Consider the following 16,305-nt stretch of genomic DNA (forward strand, 5'->3'; position numbering starts at 1 on the left):
AAGTACTGAGTGAGGAGCCCTCTCTGCATTGCATTGTTGTCTTAGAACAAAATATCGGCATCCATTCCTTATTCCGCCGCGCTCTGCTAGTTAACGCAGTAAGAAACCGAGGGTTTTGGTTGTGTTTGAACAACTTCATTCCCCTTTATCTGCAAGTGATGAACCTCTGACGGGTCCCTGTGCCCTGGTGTTTGTTCAAAGAGATGAGGAAAGCAGATGATGAAAGGAGGCCATGCGAGTCACAGGGGACGCTTTTCGGTTGCACATCTCACCGCTCATCTAACAAAGTCTGTTCCCTCCAAAGGAGGCTCACTGCAGAAACCTGCCGCAGGAGAGGTTAAACACAACCTCCGCAGTGGGAACCCGTGTGCGACTAAATCTACAGTTACAGTCGCAGAACTGACACAATATGCATTATCTGCTGGAATGTGAGGTCTGGTTCGCTGGGTGTTTTGGCGTTTGGATGTTGCCTGATTGATTTTTACTTACACTAACATCTCGTTATTCAAAATCTCAAGGGAAACAGCACACTGGGTTTGAAATACTCTTCCTTTTTACAGGAAAATGCATTAAGATGAGCTGCACATATAATACAAAAATTGATTCCCGTTATCTGAATAGGCTGCATTCAAGCACTTTCACTCGTTTTTTTCTTGCTCATTACAAGTCATTAAAATGCTGAGGAGTTCGGCCTGAACCAGGGTTCAATTGTTGGCGAGAGCCAGAGGTATATGTTAATAATAGATGCATTTCGGGAGTGAGAAAGAGTCAGAGAGTGGAGGAGAGGAGAGGAGACAAGGCAGAGGAGTAAAGGGAAGGTTTTGTGAAACAAAAACAGCACGGGCAGGGTGGGAGGCAGGGAGAAAGAAAGGCAGGGGTGAGGATGAAGAAATAGAGGTGGAGAGAAGAAAACGGCTCAAAGATGTAGCATGAGAGAAGAGAGGAGAGCGGCACAGGGAGCGGAGCGGAAGAATGTAGAGCAGAGCACAATAAAAAGAGCATCTCTTAAAAGGCAGCCATGCAGCCTCTGGCTCCTCTGTATTCAGCACACCTTCACAAAGATGGTAAGGATGGGGAGGAGGCAGCAGCGGGGCGAGTGTGGGTGATAGACCTCAAATGGAGTTCAGGCAATGAGCAAAGCTGAGTGAACCGTGCGCTCACATCTATGCACGCAGTGCCCATCACAAAACTGCAGGAGTCTGACCCACTTTCCAAATATCTATGATTCGTTTCCAAGCCCATGTCGGTCTTTCTTCCTTCTGGTACCAACCTCCTCCTCTCCAGTCTGCTGTCTTGCAACATGCTGACTCACTACCCTAAACTGCGGGATTCCTGCCATGCTCCTGAGCAGCCATGAAGTCCCTCTCATCACCACCCATCTAATCCCAGATACATTTTCTGCTCCTGCTGCTTAGAGGCTATTATTCCTTGGTAGGACTTTCACTTTATTCTGACAGGACGAGTCCCCTCATAGGGTGCTTACACCCACATGGACTCTAATGCAACAATTGACTCCTTTTAAAGTCCCATTCCAGCAGCTATTAATCCCTTAAAAAAGACCATCTGTATTATTCTTTAAAATTCTTCTTTACATTTCAAGGTTGTAGCCGAATCAAAAAAACTCCTTTTAATGCCTGACCCAAGAAATAATGGACAGAAAAATTCAAATTTTTGGAATCTGGAGTCTTTATTTGGCCCTTTAACAAATATGACACCTACGGCATTACAGGGTTAACTACTGGATCCTGAGCTAGCCAAGAAACTACCACAGCTGAAGGCTAGCTTGGCTAGTTCCTGGCTCCCCCTGTTTTATGTTGCTCCTCAGCTAAAGAGCTCCAGGCTTGCATGGCACAAATCTAACTTGGCTAACTCCTTGGCTACCTTCCAGTTCTTGTACATCCAAAGCTCTTGGGTTGCTCATCCAAGAGCTTGCTCACTATTTGGCAAGTCAGGAGCAAGCAGAATAGTTAGAAAGCCCGAAGCCGTCGGAGGGCCACAGTCTTTGGTCTTCTTCTAGCTGGTGTTGATAAACCTTTCAAATTTGGCTAGCTTCTTACCTTACAGGTTTCTCACAAATTATGCAAATTAGCTGTAAAGCACCACCCAGTGAGCACTCAGGATTGATTCTTTAATTCTTCCACGTAAAACATAACCCTGACCTTTCTTTTCTTAGACTGTAGGTGTCGTAATTTACATTCTCGGCCATGACACCAATGGCTAATTTTTTTGCAAATGATTTCTCATGTAACAACAAAGAATTTTTTTTTCATGGGTACGTTAACAAGGTTTTAAATCTTGATTTTTATTCGAGGGGGACTTTATTAACAGTAACGTTGTGTGGAAAATCACATTAGGACAATGATGTGTGAAACTTGTGGTCAGTCATTTCATTTAAAGAGATCATTATACCTTCTTCAACAGAATAAAGAGCCTATTAGCATCAGAGTTAGAGTAGAGTAATAGGAGGGCTTAATCGAACAGAACTAAGGTTTCTTCAACAAGTGTGTCAGCACCTCTCGCTCTCTGTGCTGCGGCTCAGTGTTTCATTATCTCCACACAGCAGGCAGTATGAGTCAAAGTCACACACATGCAACAAAATTTCTCTGTCAAGCGTTGTTCCTGGGAGAACGCGTAAAGAGAGCCCAGATCAAGAACACAACCAAAAACACCAATGGTAATTTTTTAGGGAGGGGGTGTCATAATGTAAAATATGCAGAGGCAATTCCAAAGAATATGCATTATTGAGAAGAGTAAATGGGTTGAGACTGAACATCATGGCTCATTAATAGTGAATGTGATTACTGTTTCTGGGAATGCAGCAGTCTGAACGGGGGGGGGGGGGTAATAACTGAAATGGTCAAATTTAAACTGATCCGCTTGTTTACTCAGAACCATCTGCCATGTCAAACTCGTGACCAAAACTGAAAACTGAATCTGCCAAGTGTCCGGTCATGATGCCAACTCACTGATCTGGAAGCTACTCCACCTTCGTGCGTGGCTTTGCTAGTTTAAGTGGTCTGAAGAAAGGTTGGAGTCATTCATCTTTTATGATCTCGGCTTTTGAGTCAATTACCGCCTGGATTTTTGACAAAGCTGAAAGTGAAAATGGATGAGCATTTTTGCAAACCCATTATAACGTGGAGGAGTTGGCTGAGTGAAGGTCACGCACGGGGGGGGGGGACATGGCGCGACTCCCCTCCATGTGACACAGCATCATTCCACAAGATTTGGTTTTGACGTGAAGCCAGTTTATTGAGTCACCCGCCTCGCGGAGGGGTTCCCACGCTGAACGAACAGATGCCTCCTCCCCTTCCTCTCCTCTCTTCCAGCCTCCCTGCTTTCTGATACATATGCTCCGGGGTGATGGACGACGAGGAGCATGCCTTGAGTTAACGCCAGACGTACCAGGCACCATTAGGAACCATTTTCTGCCTATTTGCCTGATAGCTGCTATCTCTTATAGAAGGGATTTGCTCTCCTTCTCTGGAATGATGGATCTCTCATTGATTTGCCAGACTCAGAGATCACTAAAAGAGCAGTGCAGCTGCCAAGCAGATGTGCCAGCCAGCTCTCAAATATTTATCAATAGCTGGTGAAGTGGGGCAAATCAAACCTCAATCACAGTGATTTACTTTTGAGTGATCACTTCAGCCGTCTGATAACAACGAATAGGAAGCCTTTGGGGGGTCGTGGGCCACATTATTCTGACTCCCATCCCACAGAACATTTAATGTTACTACATGAATATTAGCATTTCTTTTGGATATTTTCGAACCCAGTGACAGAAATAGGCTTACCTTTAGGCCATCCTTAACCAGCTCACAGAGGGATTACAACATGACTGTGTTCCTGTGTGCTAATCGTATTTATTGCTCAGTGGCAAAAGTGTGCTTTTTAAGTATCAATTATCAATTCATAGTGTCATATTTAACATGGATTTCACGCCGAGTCTCATATGCTGGCATAGACAGAAGGAAGAAGAAAAAAAATGCAGTGGCCCCGCAGTGATCATCTGCTGCAGCTGATCAGACAGAGCTGCATCATGAGAAAGTGAGAGTGTCAGGCGGCTCTTCATTTTCCAAGTCTGTGAAGGCACCTTCTTTTGACTGTGACCACATTTGCGATGCAGAACTCGCAGGCAGATCCCATCTCTGCACAGCCGCGCAGTCTGTGGTTTTGAAATGGAGATGTAACGGGCTTCACTATTTTTGACGAGAGTTCACCTTCAGTGGCCGGTTAGAGTGAGGAGAACGTGATGGGAATGTTGACATGAAAGGAAGCATTAATCAAACAAAGGTCGATCTGTGATTGGCATGTCGTACCTGATGTGGGAGAGTGTGAGGCAGAGGAGAGAAGGGTAAAAAAAACGGAGTTGGGCACTGCCTACAGAGAACGGAGGAGAAGCCAGTGTGTAATAAAAAAAAAAAAAAACGACAGCGTACAGCATGTTTGTTCATCTGCTCTGAAAGCATACTTGAAATCAGAGCTATTGAAAGCGGACAGAGTGAACAGTCAAAGCCTGGCACGGACTATTCATGCTGTGGATACATATTTTAAAACTGCAAAAAAATAATATATATATATATATATATATATATATATATAGACTTGCAACAGTGTTAGGCTGCTGAAAACAAGAGGTAGAAATAAAGAAATAAACGTTTCAGCTTGTAAAAAGACAGACGAATCCAAGTCTTTACCATCTTAAATCAACCTTCTTTAAAAGCCTTGCATAAGCAACTGCTAACTATTACTGATTGAGCCGAGAGTCTTTCGTGGAGGAGAGTCTCAGATTGTATATTAAAGGCAAAGCAGTGACATAAAAATACATACTGAAATACAAATATAGGTTTTGCATTCAAAATGATGGCTGCATAAAGGCATATGTTATATCTTACATGATTGCATTTGAATTACTAATACTTAATTACTTGACTTATACTGTAGTTGGGTGCATGAGGTGGAGTACGTTTCAGCTACTGTCAACAGAGCTGGTTAGTTCAGTCTGGTTGTTCCTGATTGAGAGATGACAGACAAGATAAACACATTTAAGTTGATAGGCTTCAAACAATTAATAAAGTAAGGCATGTGGAGGGAAATGCATCTTAACCTTTGTATCCACCGCTTTAATCCTTAACTTAATCTTGTTTTTTGTGAGTGAAATCTGAAAACTGTGTAAAACTGTGCCAGGTACATGTGTAAGAGTGGAAAGTGCAGTATATTTCCCTCTGAAATATTCCAAAGTAAAACAGCATAAAAAGCTAACTAAATGTGCTTTTTTTTAAAAAAAAAAAAAAAAGAAGAAAATAAAAACATATTGCTCCGTTGCTCCGATCAATCATCATGAAACAGAGAAAAAGCTTTAATCTTGGAAACTTGTGAGTTTGAGCCCTTTTCGCATAACCCGTGGCTGAAATGACGGACCATCAGAACAGATGGTGGTCAGTCGTGCTGATTTACCGATATGAAAACCGAGCCATGTGGTCCTTGTGCAACCTGCTTTGGCATCACTGCAGTGTGGTCAATTGTGGGAAATTTTGTCCCGACGGGTGCCGAGAGGAAACCAGAGAGAAAGACATGAGTACACTGACTGGAACTGAGGCGGAAGGAAGAGAGAAAAAGCTTTCTATATTAAAGCAGGGACAAGCTCAGTGAGAACGGATAGCGTAACCAGAGGTGTGACACAAGGACTGGAAAAGTAAACTGCAGCCTATACTGCTTTGTAGCACCTCAGCAAAAAACAAAAAAATAAAACCAAAGGCAGAAACAAAACCCAACGTCCTGACATAACGCAGCGGGTGTCAGATGTGAGGTGCAGGGCCTGCTGGATGTTTGCAGGGTGGAGCAGTGCGCTCTAACATCTGCAGCAGCAGTTCTGGCGTTTAGGGGGTATCTCAGCCTCTTCCTCTTCCTCTCTCTCATGCTCTCACACTCTCCTCTGTTACCTTGGCAACATATTTTCTGCATGGAAATAGCATCTCTTGCTGTGCCAAGCGCAGAAAAAAGAAAAAAGGGGAAGAAAAAAAAAACACACTTTAAGAGATTTAAACGCGTCTAAGCCAGATTTGACCCACAGAGTAGATGGAAAAGAATCGTGGTTTTTTTTTTTTTTTTACTGTTCGGCTTGTCTTAGCCGCAAATTGGCCGTGTGAAGGAGCAATTTAGGAGTTAGGCATGATAGTCACTGACAGGCTCTCATTATATAACTAAGGATGTAGAGGAAGGGGATAACCTATATACCGGCCCCTATTGTACAGCTCTGAGTTCGTCCACGTTTAATAGTCAAACATGTTTAACGCATGATGATTTAGAGCTAGAAAATGTGCGCATACTGCTGTCTTCTGTTACTTAGTTTTGAGGCTCAGCTCTCACAAGCCGGGGCAAGACCCGTGCAGGAGTGTTATTAAGAAATGTAGAACAAACGTTGAGCCACAGAGAGCTGTGGGTTGATCTGTGCGGATTTCCTCCACTAACAGACAAAAGGGGCCCCGAGTCTTATCTCACTTTCCGAGGCTGCCTGGTAGCTTCAGTGCGATAAAGCTGTTTGCTTGCCGTCAGAGCAACAAAGGAGAGACAGAAAAAAACTAATGAAAGAAAATCTACACCTTGACATGATGGGTGAGATTCCACTCAGCTGCAAATAAGCCAAGACCAGGCTAAAGCATGGGGGGGAGAGAGGGCGAGGCGGTGAGAGAGCGAATAACATGCAGGTAAACATGCAGCACAGGATTTATAAAAGGAGTGAGCGCCTCGACTCCTGGGAGAGAGAAGCCATAATGAAATAAGCATCTGAAAGAGAGCAGGTGTTGGAGGCTTGACAGACTTCAGCTGCATAACAAGTAGTGCATTCACTCTCCCCCGTCTTTGTCAATCAAAACAACCAGTGCTGTAAATAAAACGCTCCCTTAAAAGAGGGAGGAAAAAGAAAAAGAAAAAAAGAGAGACAGATTCCCCCAAGTGGTGCTTGAATCAGCTTTCACATACTCCGACTCTCTTCTTAAGTCACACGTGAAAAAAAGAGGAGGGTGCACTCGCACGTCAGTCCAGTCAAAGTTGGTCTCAGGTAGAAGAAAAGTGAGCCTGGTTCTGAATTTAAAACAGGAGCACTGAGCTGTTTGGGGTATAAAAAAAAGCCAATAGGATATCGAGCGACAGTGAGGACGGGGGGGGGGGGGGTTCGAGAAGAGGGGCTCGATAGTAAACTCTACAACAGACGGACACAAGCGTGGTTGTTTTACAGCCACGGCCTGCAGATCAGCACCATGGATAGCACCGTCACCGGGGCAGTACACGTTGCTGCCTGAAGGGGGCAGCAGGAGCTGGTCTGGAGTCTGCAGTTCTGCAGGGGGATCAGGCCAAAGAGCAGGATCTTAGCGGGGCGCTGACATAGGCAGTTGAACTAATCCTGCTGGCTGAGCAGAAACAGGAAAAATACTGAGGAGGGACCACAAAAAATTATCCGAGAGGAGAGGAAGGAAATCCATCTGAAGTGATGCAGCTTTCAGAACTTTATCCGGAGCTAAATATAAATTAAAACTGACACATGCTGTCTTTGTGGACGGTTTCGCCGAGTTTCCTTTCATTCCTGATAGAAACACATACACAGCATGTTTCAGGAAGACTTTGTCCTGTCTTTTTTATGGTGCCGGTCGGTTCCAAAGCTTAATTTTGATACAAATATATATATAAATGATAAGAAGTGAAAAAACGTTCTCTGAAAAAAAAAAGACCAGCGCATTACATTAGTATAAAAAGAAATCACATGATTTAAAAAAAAAAGTCATAAAAAGTCATGAAAACAAATTGTCCTCGTTTCATCAGGCATCAGGTACATTTGACAGAACTGTAGGCTGCATGAACTACTTTGAAAATTCCAGATTTTCTTGCTTTTCTTTTAAGCTAAAAGAGGAAAACATGCATGAAAAATCTGTAATTCTTATCAGGGTCACTTCTTTGTAACCTCTGGCAGATATCCAGCTGTGGATATTCATATTCCGAGATATTTTAGGCTGCCTTACGTGGCCCAGTGCGTCTCAAAATCTGCCCCAAAGATTTCCAACTCCTTTGAGCCTCTTTTTCGGACGCACTGCCAGATATGTTGTAAACTGTTGGCAAAAGTATTCTTTTCCGTCAAATGCAGACGCATCCAGATGTTGCCCGACGTGCTTCAGGTGGCAGGTTTTTTGCGAGGAGTTTGCAGGTGAATTCAGTATTTCTGGGTGCAGTGCTTCTAAAACACATTGGGCAGGAGGAAAGGTACAATCCGACCACGTTGACTGTCCTTCATGGACATAACTAAGACAAAGACGAACCGGTAAATTCATTATTCAGCTTACCATACATGTCTTTGGACCATGGGAGGAAGCCGAAGAAAACCTACACACCTACTCATCACACAGGAGGAAACATGGGGTTCGGTGTCTTCCCCAAGGACACCAGGAATGCTGGGAACTGAACTGACGACCTCCCAAACGTCAAGATGACCGCTCTTCCTCCTGAGCTGCACTGTCTTCTCATATCGCCGTTACATTGAGCTCTGATTAATAAAAACTGCTGTCAATAGGAGAATAAAAAGAAATGAAAAGAACGCCGGTGAAAAAGACGCACGTGGCAAACCGCACGGTGTAGTTCAACAGAGTTGGAATGACCCATTTTATTGTGGGCAGTTGAGATACATGGGCGTAAATATCAACAAAGGTAGTTAATGGCTGACGTCTGTACATTACATTCTAACAAAGAAGTGATGGTCTCGCAGTCAGTTCAATGTACGCTTCAGATACTTCAACTGTGACAGGCTCCGAGGACGTTCACGTGACTCATTCATCTGTGTGAAGACAGTTAATAGAAAATATAACGTAACTCATGACTAAAAGTTTAATTGGTTAACACTTTAAATCACACCTCTATCTAGGTCTACTTAATTTCAATACAGCCATACAATACAGGTATACAAGGTTATTTTGTGGTTAGAGAAAAACACAACCGAAGGAGGTGTGGAAATGCAAACATACAGCCGTTTTTAAACTTGTCATAAGTGTGATCCGGGTCGAACAAGGCTGAGGCCTTTTCTTCTATATCAGTATGATTTTATAATGCAGGGGCGAGGGGGAGAAAAAAAAAAAGAAAGAAAAAAATGGGGAAAATCACAATTTTACTAAACACAGCCTGAGGAAAGTGTACAATATGCACACTTGGAGGGACATAAAAGCAATGTGACAAAATAAAAATACTAATAAACTGCTGTGTCTCTGATCTCTCTGGTAAAAATAAGTCTCTGATGTTTGTCCATGGGTTCCATCTTCTGGCGGCCGAGTGCCACTGGAGAAACGGGGGGCCGTGTTGGCCGGGGCTTTTTCGGGGAGAGTACTCGGTGTGTTCCTCATCCAATATGACAGGAGAACAAAGGGGGCTCGGGAAAGCCGGCTGATTTTCAGTGTTTTTGTCTTTCAATCTGTCAGATTTGTTTTTCTTCAATATAAATCAATAAGTCTCAAGCTTTTTCAGTTCGTCTTCAAAAGAGGCTTCACGCATGCCGCCAAGAATGCGTGTCCCCCCCCCTCTCGTCTTTGTGGCTCGACGCTGATGGATGGGTTCTCATTGGTTATTTTTAGCTTTGGCGTGTGTGAGAATGTGAGACTTTAGGTTGGTTGACTGGGCGAATTTCTTATTGCAGCCGTCGAAAGGGCAGACGTAGGGTCGGTCTCCAGTGTGGATCCGCACGTGTGTGCGCAGGTTGAAGTCCAGAGAGAACCTTTTCCCACAGCCTTCAAAGGTACACTGGGGGGGTAGGGGAGAGGGAGGAGGGAGGAGAAGGGCAGCGAGTCATCACATTGATCAAACAGTGCGACACACAAAGAAAATCTCAGTTTCTGACTGACATTATCAGGACACGAGGAAAGAAGTTGTTGTTTTTTTTGGTGCAATATATCTGCAGAAATTATGTAAAGTTTGAACTCGTGCAAAGATTAAAAATGTCACCCGCCAAAGATGATGTTTCACTGACATTTACCCTATTCTCTGTGGCATAGCTCTTCAGCTAAAAAAAATGTAAACACGGATTAAGAGTGTAAAGGACCCGTGGCGTTAGTACAGATTCCCACCTGGAAGGGTTTCTCGCCCGTGTGAACGAGTTGGTGGCGCTTGAGCTTGGAGCTCTCGACGAAGGCCTTGCCGCACTCGGCGCAGACGTGCACGCGGGGCCCGTGGGTGTGGAGATGCTTCCTCATGGCAGAGTTATCCCTGAACATCTTTGTGCAGCCCTGGAGGACCAAAACGTAGTTCCAGCTCAGTGCTGATAAACATACAATGCAATGGTTTTCTGCAGCAAGGCTGTCAAATGCTTTAGTGATGAGCAACGGGGGTTACATTTTTTTTTATTATTTTTTATTACAAATGCCAGCGTTAAGGGCTCTCAGCATTTTGTAGAGCTTTTTCGAAAAAGAGTGGAGCTCTAACCAGTCCTGAAGTGGCAATGTTGCTGTTAACAGCTACACATTCCAAGAGCCGACTGCCCACAGAGGGAGGCAAACATTTACATTAGCCGGCTCAGATAAGGCTGGCTGTTCATGTTCGGACATAAAAAACAAATGCATTCAAAGTGCCATTTTGTTTCTGCGTCACCTTTAGCAGAGGGCAACGGAGCAACAGTGGGTAAAATGTTCAAACTCGTCGGGAAAGATTAATTCGATTTAGCTGAAACGGTGACGGGAGTTCTGTTCACCAAACTCACTTTATGAGGGCACGCTATCGTCCGGGGAGCATCATCCTCTTTGACCTTTCTGGGCTTCATTCTGGTGAGGAGGGAAATAAATGGTTGGGGGTTTTAACCATCAAGAAACAAATAACGACATTCCTCAAAAAAAAAAAAAATAAAATAATTGAGTTAGCAGCTAGTCCTGGTTTCTACAGAAACTTGCCACATTTGCTGGCCTCACAATAAAATAAAACCACTTCCATTTAAAACATTTTTGTTGGGAGACATTGGTTGTATTTTGGTCTTTTTTTCTTTCTCTTGAAAGATGAATCTTTGCGAGAAACATCGCACCTAAAAGGGCACCTAGACATGTTTTAAAGATATGATCTTTAGCTGATTTTAAACATTATAGATATATATCAAAGTTCCCATAAAAATACAATCCGGTGTGTCAATTGTGTATAAACGGAAGATGTACCAAGAATAAATGAATAAAGTGCTCTTAAAAAAACGACATGAGGCTTAAATAACATCATCAACAGAAGCCTGAATTTGCCATAAATTCGTAAAACGAATTAGAAAATATGCAACACTGAAAACTGTTCAGTTAAGGGAAGACACTGGATGTGAACATGGCAAGCTTTTAGTCAGACATCACCACAAAACCTCCCCTACCAATTACTAACATTTAAACTATTAGAAATGTTGGAAATTTTACAATAAAATATGCACATGAAGTATTAGCTTATTAAATATCCACCAATTGGATTGATTCAACTAAGTGCTGTGGAATAAACACTGAAATTAGCATTTTTGGAAAGGTTTTCCACCCATCTGAAAGAAGAGATGGTCACCAAATCTCAAAACTGACAACTGTGAGACCAAGTCCCACCAAAAGGGTGAGGAGCTTTATTCCAAGCATAATTATTCACAGTAAGAGTACGAATCAGCTTTGACCACCAAATAGCGTCTGACCACGTGGCAAAACTTCGAATTCCTTGTTTTGACCTTTCACACTCACAACAGCAGAATATCTCACATACAGCAGCCGCTGCAGCTTCCTGTATAGTCATCAGAACTGTGTTGACAGTGTAAACAAGTCTGTTTACTGCCGGGGGTAAATGACGCAGACACCTTGACACACACACACACAATCTCTCACCTGGCAAACTCAGCCAGCTGTTTGGGATCTGAGAGGTCGATTCCCGGGATGCCACCAGGGGGCAACTTCTTCCCTGTCATGTACTCGGAGTAATCCGGAGGGGAGTTCTCCCCGACGATCTGTTCTTCCACCACCGACTCATGGTCAATGTCTTTATTGTCATCTAGAAATACATTACAGAGACTGAACCGATAACATATTGGTGGTACCCTGGCAACAATCCCCGGGTGGCGGAAAACATCTGCTGCAGCCTTCGGCCGTCGAGTGATATTAAGAGGCGCTTCACTGTCGCATAAGTACATTATACATTTTACCATTTCCAGGTGTTTACATTACTCCCAATATTGCAATTCTCAAACGTGAAAAGAGGACACACGTGTTCGAAAATATTTCACAGATGACCACTGAAAGTAAAACTGCTGTTTTAAAGTCACTAAAAAACACAGAGCCAGCGGTGGAATATGTTTTCTTTTCGAGCCAGTTCCCACTTCTACTGCCCTGTATCTCAGGAGATGCTGTCATTTTGACTGATGCTGAACTTAATCAGGATTATTGCACGAAACCAAGAAACTTTTGAATTGCAAAACAGACTACCCAGCAGTTTACAAAAACGATCTGCTGAAACTGTGAGTGGATTAATCAGGTCAACTCACTGGCAACTATTCCAATGATCAATTACAGCACTCACTGGTGTGATTTCTCACCAATCAACTGATTAATGGGGATAATAAGTAACAGAATGATCCATAAACGCTTTCTTCACTTTAACCCCCCCCCCCCCCCCCCTAGATTGGGATGCAATGAAAATATTAATCTATGAGAATACAGAATAGCATAATTGTCATGTGACATCGTCTGCATTGAGAGGTTTCACATTTTCAATGCAACATTTAACTGAATTTTCATCCTGTATTACTGTAATTACTGTAACAAATAGCACTTTTTTTGCAGCAGTTGGAATGACTAATCAATCTTATAAGTGTTAAGTGTTAAAATTAAGTGTTAAAAATATCTAGTTTGCTAGGAACATAAATTAATACTTAATAATTTCGCTGTCGATTGTACAAAACCATTATACAACTGTGCAAATCAAATATATATTTAGTGATTAGTTACTCTCAATTTTTTATATATATATATATATATATATATATTTATAAATATAAAACTAACCATTTAGTCACAACATGCATTCATGTGTAAACATTACTCTCCATCAGCCAGCAGAGAGCACTAAAAATAGACTAGACCAGAATAGGCCGTGAGCTGCTACACTTCTTTCACTAAGCAGGTTAAACTTGCTGCTTTACAAAGCTGTTGGATAAAAGTGACGGTCTCATTTAAAAAAATAGCTTTCACATGTCCTATTGACCTACTTGTAATGATGATGGATTAGCACCGGGTCACTGTACGTTTCCACTGCACAGTCAGTTATTTAGGCGCAAAACTATATGGCCTGGTTAACGACCAGCAACGGCAGCCAGAGCTAACGGCTACACGATATTGTGAATAAATAGTGCTCGACTCAAAATTCACACCCAAATTATTCTTTAAGCGCGTAACCTGACCCCCGTGCGCCACATCAGATGCAATTGTGCATCAAGTGCGCCACAATTTTGCGGCCTGTAAATATTACCAGACCCTACTGCCTCCCTATATAGAGCACCGCCGCCATCTCTGCCTGGCCGCGACTATCGCCATTTTTTCGGGGCCGCCGCCATACTTACTAGTCTCGGGGAATATGGCGGCGCCCAGCAGCACCTAAAACATGGCCTCCCTTCAAAACAAAAACATTTCGATATGCTAAAACAGGGTTTTGCACAGAAAACTTGCACTAAATGTCGCTTCTTACAACGGTGCGACGGAGCACTCCAGGAAATAGTCTGGTGCAGCAGGACAACGCCCTGGTAACGAGGCCTCATGCAACGAAGCTGACAAAACACGGTTGGGCTTGCGTTACTTACCCGATGCCCACATTGTAACAGAAAATTCCCCCTCCAGTGTCTTTATTTGCACCTGCTTCTGTTCCCATTTTCTTCCACCAGCCTCCGAGCCGCTTAAATAGCTCTTTTTGCCCGATTTCTTTCCACCAGTGCCGCCTCCCCGTTTCACCCGACCCACTGAGCTCTTCCCAGCCACAGTCACTAAAGTCTGCTCGATGTACTCGTCCTCAACCCCCGGAGCCGGTACTGGGATGAGGATCTGGTCCTCAAATCCGCCACCACCGTCCGTATGCAGGTCCGAGTCATCCCCACCGACCACCTCCTCCCGAGTCTGGACCAGGATTACCTCCTGGTGATGGTGGATCGAGTTGGGGTCGTCCGTGACCAGTGGCTGGAGCGCGATCATGGGCTGCCCGTCGTCATCGTCATCCCCTCCGACCACCGTGGTCTCGATAGTCTCAACCGGTATCGTTTCCACCTCTATCTCGTGGAGCTCAACGATCTCGGCCGGCATCTCCGAGCCGTCTGTCTCAATGTACAGCGTATCTCCGGATGCCATATTGAAATCCGCCAGTTTGCCTCTCTCATTCAAGCCGTGTTGTGCTCCTGTTTTGGACCTCACAAACACACTCACACACCCCCTGCTTTGCTCCAGCCTCCGTCTCTTCTCCCTCTTCTTCGATAACAACTCTCCTTACTCAGTCCCACGGCAGTTCTCGTCGCCACTATGCTCTGTCATGCTCAACCATCGCGAGACTTCGATGAACCCAATGACAACAGTGCTGTTGTGGTACTGGGGGTTCCAGTAGGGGTTCCCAGAGATTATGGATTGAGATTTAGACAAATTTGCCACAAAGCACTCATTTGTGAAGCATTTGTGGACTCGTGTTTTCATTTTTTTAATTAGAATGAATGGATATTTATCAGTGAATAAACAATAATCATAACAATTTAGCCAGTTTTGCACAAAATCTAGCTAAAGCTTTCAGTAGATCTCAAATTGATATAGTCAAAAAGTTAGATCCTGACCAATACATAAAAAAGGACACATTTAGCTTTAATAAGAAATTGGGAAAGAAAGCACATTTGTCACAATGCTATTTGATATCTTTATTGAGTGCTTTTATATTCAGGCTAAAGACAAATTAAATTATGACCTGCTTAATGACATTATTAGTTGATCAACATAATGATAATCAAATGTCATTTTACAGAGCTGCTTTTCAAGAGCTTCCACGAAAAGCACACTTGTAACAGTTTTGGGATCTAATGATAATAATAACACATTTTATTTAAAATGCACTAGAACTACAGAACGGAAAAAGGATAAAAGCTTTATACGATTTAAAGAATCAAATCTACCTAATCTAAACAAGGTGTGCTTCAAAAAGGAGTCGGTAAAAACCTTTTGTTTGTTTGTTCCACCCTAAAGCAATTTATGAACCTTAAAGTGATACTCCGGAGTAGATTCAACCTGGGGTCATTTGAACCGTGACATCCAGCCAAGTAGCCCACCCGCAGTTTTTTCGATATTGGCTGAACATCAGCGGAGTTACAGAGTTATCCCGAATAGCTTCGTACAATGGTTAATGGATCCTGGTCCGTATCTCCAAAATTATCACACTAAAATCACATGCCATGACACCAAACTTCTACAGTAGTACAAATATGGTCTGTACTCACCAAACGATGCATTTGGAAGTTTGAAAATAGTCCAGGAGTTAATTATTATCAACACAAGCCTAATAGCTTCTCTGCAGCTAAAGCTGCGTTGACGTCACTTCAGAGAGCTGGGAGCTTCAAAGTAAGATGAGGGTTGATCTACTACTGTAGACAACAAAGTATATGCTATATTCTACATGTTTTTTTTATGAATTTTTATGTTGTAGAGTTGTGAAGTTATTTTATCAATGGAGAAACTGAGCAGCCTTGCTTTGTTGTCTACAGTAGTAGATCAACCTTCATCTTACTTTGAAGCTCCCAGCTCTCTGAAGTGACGTCGACACAGCTTTAGCTGCAGAGAAGCTATCAGGCTTGTGTTGATAATAATTAACTCCTGGACTATTTTCAAACTTCCAAATGCATCGTTTGGTGAGTACAGACCATATTTGTACTCCTGTAGAAGTTTGGTGTAATGGCATGTGATTTTAGTGTGGTAATTTTGGAGATACGGACCAGGATCCATTAACCCTTGTACGAAGCTATTCGGGATAACTCTGTAACTCAGCTGATGTTCAGCCAATATCGAAAAAACTGCGGGTGGGCTACTTGGCTGGATATCACGGTTCAAATGACCCCAGGTTGAATCTACTCCGGAGTATCACTTTAAAGAGATATATACCATGCCAAGTTTCAGAAAAATTGGGAACTTTTCTAAAGAGCGACAACATTTAAATCTTTTGATATTTAAAATTTGTTTGAAATAGTTTCTTCCCTGACCAGATTCATTGAATTTAATGCCAGTAAGATCATTCAAAAAAAGTTGGAGGTTAGACAAAGCTTTCTGG

General features: G+C 43.0%; 1 protein-coding gene across 2 annotated transcripts; it reads right to left on the bottom strand.

Annotated features, from left to right (window-relative positions):
• Positions 1-8,623: 8,623 nt before the first annotated feature.
• Positions 8,624-14,542, bottom strand: yy1b (YY1 transcription factor b). 2 transcript variants are annotated; one of them, XM_075458962.1, is made up of 5 exons: positions 13,820-14,542; positions 11,856-12,018; positions 10,730-10,790; positions 10,101-10,259; positions 8,624-9,777 (listed from the first exon to the last, which is right to left on the bottom strand). In XM_075458962.1, the coding sequence occupies exons 1-5, from the start codon at positions 14,355-14,357 to the stop codon at positions 9,595-9,597; spliced, it is 1,104 nt and encodes a 367-aa protein (XP_075315077.1). In that variant the 5' UTR covers positions 14,358-14,542; the 3' UTR covers positions 8,624-9,594. The 2 variants fall into 2 exon arrangements, with proteins under 2 accessions (XP_075315077.1, XP_075315078.1); XM_075458963.1 differs by having other exon boundaries at positions 11,856-12,006; positions 13,820-14,541.
• Positions 14,543-16,305: the final 1,763 nt, after the last annotated feature.

Source organism: Odontesthes bonariensis, chromosome 24, assembly GCF_027942865.1.
Source record: "Odontesthes bonariensis isolate fOdoBon6 chromosome 24, fOdoBon6.hap1, whole genome shotgun sequence".
Classification (NCBI taxonomy): domain Eukaryota; kingdom Metazoa; phylum Chordata; class Actinopteri; order Atheriniformes; family Atherinopsidae; genus Odontesthes; species Odontesthes bonariensis.

What these genes read in the sequence shown, in the direction of transcription:
- yy1b (XM_075458962.1), bottom strand. Translation starts at nt 14,357, where the DNA reads ATGGCATCCGGAGATACGCTGTACATTGAGACAGACGGCTCGGAGATG. An exon ending in TGTTACAATGTGGGCATCGG is followed by an intron (nt 12,019 to 13,819) that starts GTAAGTAACGCA and finishes ATGTATTTCTAG; the next exon opens with ATGACAATAAAGACATTGAC. An exon ending in CGGGCGAGAAACCCTTCCAG is followed by an intron (nt 9,778 to 10,100) that starts GTGGGAATCTGT and finishes CTACCCCCCCAG; the next exon opens with TGTACCTTTGAAGGCTGTGG.